At 52.4% G+C, this 6,972-nt stretch overlaps 1 protein-coding gene across 1 annotated transcript in view; it reads left to right on the top strand.

The window, feature by feature from the left end:
• Positions 1-6,972, top strand: part of LOC144952511 (ephrin type-A receptor 4-like) — a 31,488-nt gene that overhangs the window by 518 nt on the left and 23,998 nt on the right. Inside the window, 2 exon segments of the mRNA XM_078882957.1 lie at positions 1-586; positions 4,837-4,901. The exon segment at positions 1-586 is cut by the window's left edge and continues 518 nt beyond it. Of these exon segments, the coding sequence (XP_078739083.1) occupies positions 496-586; positions 4,837-4,901 (156 nt within the window). The 5' untranslated portion in view covers positions 1-495.

Genomic DNA, 6,972 nt, shown 5'->3' with positions numbered 1-6,972 from the left:
ACACACATACACAGATACACACACAGATAAACACACGTAAACACACACAGACGCACACAGACAGACACACAAACAGACACAGAAACACACATACACAGATACACAGACACACCGACACACAGACACAAACACACAAACACACATAGACACGCACACACATACACACACAGAGACACACAGACATACACACACACAGACACACATACACACACAAAGACACACAGACACACATACACACACAGAGACACACGGACATACACACACAGACACACACATAGACACACAGACACACACAGAGACACACGGACATACACACACAGACACACAGACACACACATAGACACACAGACACACGTAATAACATCCACACCAGGACCAAAAGCTAAAGTCTTCGGAACATCTGAAACGTTTAGACAGCGAGCAGCAAAGTCGACCTCCAGGACGCAGAACCGTGCCATCGTGAAGACCGCGGCCGCAAGCCCACGGGCCGAGATGATGGCGATGATGAGGATCACGGCGGCGGTGGTGGCCGCGGTGGTGGCGATGTTGAGCAGACGTGGCCACGGAGCGTCTCAGCTCAATGAAGGTAAAAGATTCTTAAAACGCCCTTCAGGGACATCTTGTGTCTCAATGTCCTGGTCTCAATGTCCTGGTCTCTGTGTCCTGGTCTCTGTGTCCTGGTCTCAATGTCCTGGTCTTTTGTCTCCTGGTCTCAATGTCCTGGTCTCTGTGTCCTGGTCTCAGTGTCTCAATGTCCTGGTCTCTGTGTCCTGGTCTCAATGTCCTGGTCTTAATGTCCTGGTCTTTGTGTCCTGGTCTCTGTGTCCTGGTCTCAATGTCCTGGTCTCAATGTCCTGGTCTCAATGTCCTGGTCTCAATGTCCTGGTCTCTGTGTCCTGGTCTCTGTGTCCTGGTCTCAATGTCCTGATCTCTGTGTCCTGGTCTCAATGTCCTGGTCTCTGTGTCCTGGTCTCTGTGTCCTGGTCTCTGTGTCCTGGTCTCTGTGTCCTGGTCTCAGTGTCTCAATGTCCTGGTCTCTGTGTCCTGGTCTCTGTGTCCTGGTCTCAATGTCCTGGTCTCAATGTCCTGGTCTCAATGTCCTGGTCTCAATGTCCTGGTCTCAGTGTCCTGGTCTCTGTGTCCTGGTCTCAGTGTCCTGGTCTCTGTGTCCTGGTCTCAATGTCCTGGTCTCAATGTCCTGGTCTCTGTGTCCTGGTCTCTGTGTCCTGGTCTCAGTCTCTCTGTGTCCTGGTCTCAATGTCCTGGTCTCTGTGTCCTGGTCTCTGTGTCCTGGTCTCTGTGTCCTGGTCTCAATGTCCTGGTCTCAGTGTCCTGGTCTCTGTGTCCTGGTCTCAATGTCCTGGTCTCAATGTCCTGGTCTCTGTGTCCTGGTCTCTGTGTACTGGTCTCAGTCTCTCTGTGTCCTGGTCTCAATGTCCTGGTCTCAGTGTCCTGGTCTCAGTGTCCTGGTCTCAATGTCCTGGTCTCAGTGTCTCTGTGTCCTGGTCTCAATGTCCTGGTCTCAGTGTCCTGGTCTCAATGTCCTGGTCTCAATGTCCTGGTCTCAGTGTCTCTGTGTCTTGGTCTCAGTGTCCTGGTCTCAATGTCCTGGTCTCAGTCTCTCTGTGTCCTGGTCTCAATGTCCTGGTCTCAGTGTCCTGGTCTCAATGTCCTGGTCTCAGTGTCTCTGTGTCCTGGTCTCAGTGTCCTGGTCTCAATGTCCTGGTCTCAGTGTCCTGGTCTCAGTGTCCTGGTCTCAGTGTCCTGGTCTCTGTGTCCTGGTCTCAGTGTCTTGGTCTCAGTGTCCTGGTCTCACTGTCCTAGTCTCAGTGTCCTGGTCTCTGTGTCCTGGTGTCTGTGTCCTGGTCTCAGTGTCCTGGTCTCTGTGTCCTGGTCTCTGTGTCCTGGTGTCTGTGTCCTGGTCTCAGTGTCCTGGTGTCTGTGTCCTGGTCTCTGTGTCCTGGTCTCTGTGTCCTGGTCTCAATGTCCTGGTCTCTGTGTCCTGGTGTCTGTGTCCTGGTCTCAATGTCCTGGTCTCTGTGTCCTGGTGTCTGTGTCCTGGTCTCAATGTCCTGGTCTCTGTGTCCTGGTGTCTGTGTCCTGGTCTCAATGTCCTGGTCTCTGTGTCCTGGTGTCTGTGTCCTGGTCTCAGTGTCCTGGTCTCTGTGTCCTGGTCTCTGTGTCCTGGTCTCAATGTCCTGGTCTCTGTGTCCTGGTGTCTGTATCCTGGTCTCTGTGTCCTGGTCTCTGTGGACCTGGTCTCAATGTCCTGGTCTCTGTGTCCTGGTGTCTGTGTCCTGGTCTCAATGCCCTGGTCTCTGTGTCCTGGTGTCTGTGTCCTGGTCTCAGTGTCCTGGTCTCAATGTCCTGGTGTCTGTGTCCTGGTCTCTGTGTCCTGGTCTCAATGTCCTGGTCTCTGTGTCCTGGTCTCAATGTCCTGGTCTCTGTGTCCTGGTCTCTGTGTCCTGGTCTCAGTGTCCTTGTCTCAATGTCCTGGTCTCTGTGTCCTGGTCTCTGTGTCCTGGTCTCAATGTCCTGGTGTCTGTGTCCTGGTCTCTGTGTCCTGGTCTCAATGTCCTGGTGTCTGTGTCCTGGTGTCTGTGTCCTGGTCTCAGTGTCCTGGTGTCTGTGTCCTGGTCTCAGTGTCCTGGTGTCTGTGTCCTGGTCTCTGTGTCCTGGTCTCTGTGTCCTGGTCTCAATGTCCTGGTCTCTGTGTCCTGGTGTCTGTGTCCTGGTCTCAATGTCCTGGTCTCTGTGTCCTGGTGTCTGTGTCCTGGTCTCAATGTCCTGGTCTCTGTGTCCTGGTGTCTGTGTCCTGGTCTCAATGTCCTGGTCTCTGTGTCCTGGTGTCTGTGTCCTGGTCTCAGTGTCCTGGTCTCTGTGTCCTGGTCTCTGTGTCATGGTCTCAATGTCCTGGTCTCTGTGTCCTGGTGTCTGTATCCTGGTCTCTGTGTCCTGGTCTCTGTGTCCTGGTCTCAATGTCCTGGTCTCTGTGTCCTGGTGTCTGTGTCCTGGTCTCAATGTCCTGGTCTCTGTGTCCTGGTGTCTGTGTCCTGGTCTCAGTGTCCTGGTCTCAATGTCCTGGTGTCTGTGTCCTGGTCTCTGTGTCCTGGTCTCAATGTCCTGGTCTCTGTGTCCTGGTCTCAATGTCCTGGTCTCTGTGTCCTGGTCTCTGTGTCCTGGTCTCAGTGTCCTTGTCTCAATGTCCTGGTCTCTGTGTCCTGGTCTCTGTGTCCTGGTCTCAATGTCCTGGTGTCTGTGTCCTGGTCTCTGTGTCCTGGTCTCAATGTCCTGGTGTCTGTGTCCTGGTGTCTGTGTCCTGGTCTCAGTGTCCTGGTCTCTGTGTCCTGGTCTCTGTGTCCTGGTCTCAATGTCCTGGTCTCTGTGTCCTGGTGTCTGTGTCCTGGTCTCAATGTCCTGGTCTCTGTGTCCTGGTGTCTGTGTCCTGGTCTCAGTGTCCTGGTCTCAATGTCCTGGTGTCTGTGTCCTGGTCTCTGTGTCCTGGTCTCAATGTCCTGGTGTCTGTGTCCTGGTCTCAATGTCCTGGTCTCTGTGTCCTGGTGTCTGTGTCCTGGTCTCAGTGTCCTGGTCTCAATGTCCTGGTGTCTGTGTCCTGGTGTCTGTGTCCTGGTCTCAATGTCCTGGTCTCTGTGTGTGACGCACAGCATCAGCAGCAGGGTAGGGGGCTGGGCGGGGAGAGTCGGGGAGGCCACACACCTCACGCAAGCCACGTGGTGTACGAGAGGCTTGAGCTGATGTCGGTACAGGGACCTAGAGACGAGAGGAGAGAGGCTCACAGTGGGGGTGGCCAAACACTCACACAAGCCACGTGATTTACCGTCAGCCCCGTGATATACGGGAGGCATGACCTGGGTGTACAGGGAGATCCCGTGTGCCTGGCTGACGGGGGGAGATATTCAGAGTCGGAGTGGCCCACGCAGTCAGCCGCGCGATTTACAGGAGGATTGGGCCGATGCAGATTAGAGATCTCGAGACGAAAGGTTTTAGGGTCGGGCTGGCTGGCACACGCAGAGCGCCACGTGATTTACTGGAGGATTGGGCTGATGTGGATAAGAGAGCTCGAGACGAGAGGGGAGGACGGTCGGAATGGGTGTGGGCCACACAGTCAGCCGCGGGATTTACGGGAGGATCGGGCCGATGCAGAGATACGGCGCCGTTATAGGAGACGAAGAGGGCAGAGGTTCACTATCGGAGGTGGGCACACACACAGACATAGACACACACGCATAGACACACACGCACAGACACACATAGACACACACACACACATACACACACATACACACACAGACATAGACACACACGCATAGACACACACGTACACACACACATAGACACACACGCACAGACACACATAGACACACATAGACACACACACATACACACACACATACACACACATAGACACACACAGACATAGACACACACACACATAGACACACACATACACACACATAGACACACACACACAGACATAGACACACACACATAGACACACACGTACACACACATAGACACACACACACAGACATAGACACACACACACATAGACACACATACACACATAGACACACACACACAGACATAGACACACACACATAGACACACACATACACACACATAGACACACACACACAGACATAGACACACACACATAGACACACAGACACACACACACATATACACACACAGACACACACATACACATCGACACACACACATACACACACACACACATAGACACACACACACGCCACGTGTGACGTCGGGGTGTGTGTGTGTGTAACCCTGCGTGTGGTGCTGTGCCCGTGCCAGTGGACCTCCTGAACACGATGTCGGGACACAAAGACCAAGGGTGGACAACCTATCCCGACAATGGAGTAAGTACACACACGTGGGCACACGTGGGCACAAAGATCCCCCGGATAGCCTTAACAGACTGTAGGGGCAAGTGCTGCTAGCGAGCACCTGTTAAGGCTGCTGGCACGGCGCACGAGGGGGTGGGTGGCCAGCACCACGCCGGCCGCCTTTGTCTCCCCAGTGTGTTGAGACCCAGGAGCGGTTCAAACATTCGCCACTGGTGTTGGCCGTGAGCGGGAATCGAACTCGGGTCTCTGTAGCGTGCGTAGCTCAGCGCGCTAACCACTGCACCACCGCTCGCACCGAGCCTGTGCCAGGCTAGGTGCGCTTTGAGGCTATCGCGTGAAGTGTCGAAGGTTCGCTAACAGGAGGTCACGGGACACACCCAGCAGGCGACATGGGTTGACTGAGATGACTGGCAGATGCAGCACTGTGCCAGGCTAGGTGCAGGAGGTCACGGGACACACCCAGCAGGTGCCATGGGTTGACTGCCAGATGCACACCACCTGTGCTCTCGACTGTGTCACCTCGCTGCGTTTTATCCGCCCGGCACTCCGCTCGTTGTTGTGAGCGTCGCTCCTCCGCCCTCCGTTGTTGTTGGAGGGCGACTGCCTCCAACTGCCCAGTAGCGTCCTTCACGAGCCTCCTCCACAGAGGCCGATCTTGACACCGCTGGTACCAGTCATCGGCAAGTCCACTCAGCTCCACACCATCAGCTCCATCAGCTCCATCTCTCCTACTGCTGCTGCAGCAGCAGCAGCAGCCCGTGTAGCCCCTCCCTTCTATCCGGCTACAGAAGCTGCTTGGGCATGCGGTGGCTGGGCACACAAAGACAAAGATCCCCCGTGTAGCCTGCGACAGAGCGTTGGGGCAAGTGCCGTCCGCGAGCAGCGCCTGTGAAGGCTGCCGGCACTGTGGCACACGAGGGGGGGTGGGTGGCCAGCACCACGCCCGGCCGCCTTTGTCTCCCCAGTGGCGATGTTTACTACACACCGCACCAGCTACTCATTCGAGGCTGAGTCGACCTAGAGGTGGCCTAGGACCGGTTCAGAAAATCGTCACTGGCGGTGTTGGCCGTGAGCGGGAATCGAACTCAGGTGGCCGGGTTCGTAGCGTAGTGCTAACCACTGCCCCACCGCTCCTCCAGTGTTGTGGCACAGTAAATATATAAACCAACATTTACAATATATAATGTAAAAAAAAATTAATATAAAATGTGTAATGTACACATGTTTGTATGCTAATTATACGTCAATTATTATCAATATTGGAAACTGCATATCTGGTGTACGCATTTGTGATTCATAAATTGTATTAAATATACGATATTATATAGGGTAATTGTAATTCACAAATTGTATTAATATAATATATTAAATAGTGTAATTGTCAGTCATACATTGTAGTATTATAATTGTAATTCATGAATTGTAATATATTATCCTGCGCACCATAGTATACTGCTTCCTGCAAATTAATACACTCATAATATCTAAATAATCATCATCTAATTGCCTATATCTTAATTATACATTATATTTTACATAGCACAATAAAGATCACATCTAGTGTGTATTACGTAATAATTATCTAAGTGTTATATCATATTGTGTATCTAACCATGTACACTCTTACAATAGCATAATACACCGCCGTTATTACTAAGTATGATATTTAAATATTAAGTGTTCAGGATAAGTGTCGTAATTGTGCTGTTCTATGCATTTTATGTAAATCTCGCACACTTACGCGAGACAATCTCGATAAATGCAACACCACACACAACTACATTACAATACCGTCATTAGTATAATGCCAAGTAATTGTTATTATTGTACACGATGCGACTTAACAATCATTGTACAATTGTAACAATCATTGAACAATTGGCGCTCTGAACGCGAAGCTCATTACAATGAGACCACGTGACCTTGTTTTCTTTAACCCCTCCCCCGGACCCCCCCGAACCCCTCCCCTCGATCCCCCCCTCCCCCCACCCCCTGGGGAGAGGAGCTCATTAATCCAAGTTCCTTAATTACGATGCCCCCCTTGGTGAGGGGGGGGGGCTCTGACAGAGCAGGGGGGATCGCG

This window comes from Lampetra fluviatilis, chromosome 68, assembly GCF_964198595.1.
Source record: "Lampetra fluviatilis chromosome 68, kcLamFluv1.1, whole genome shotgun sequence".
Lineage (NCBI taxonomy): Eukaryota > Metazoa > Chordata > Hyperoartia > Petromyzontiformes > Petromyzontidae > Lampetra > Lampetra fluviatilis.
The sequence above is the reverse complement of the archived record's forward strand: the minus strand, read 5'-3'. Positions and strand labels throughout refer to the sequence as shown.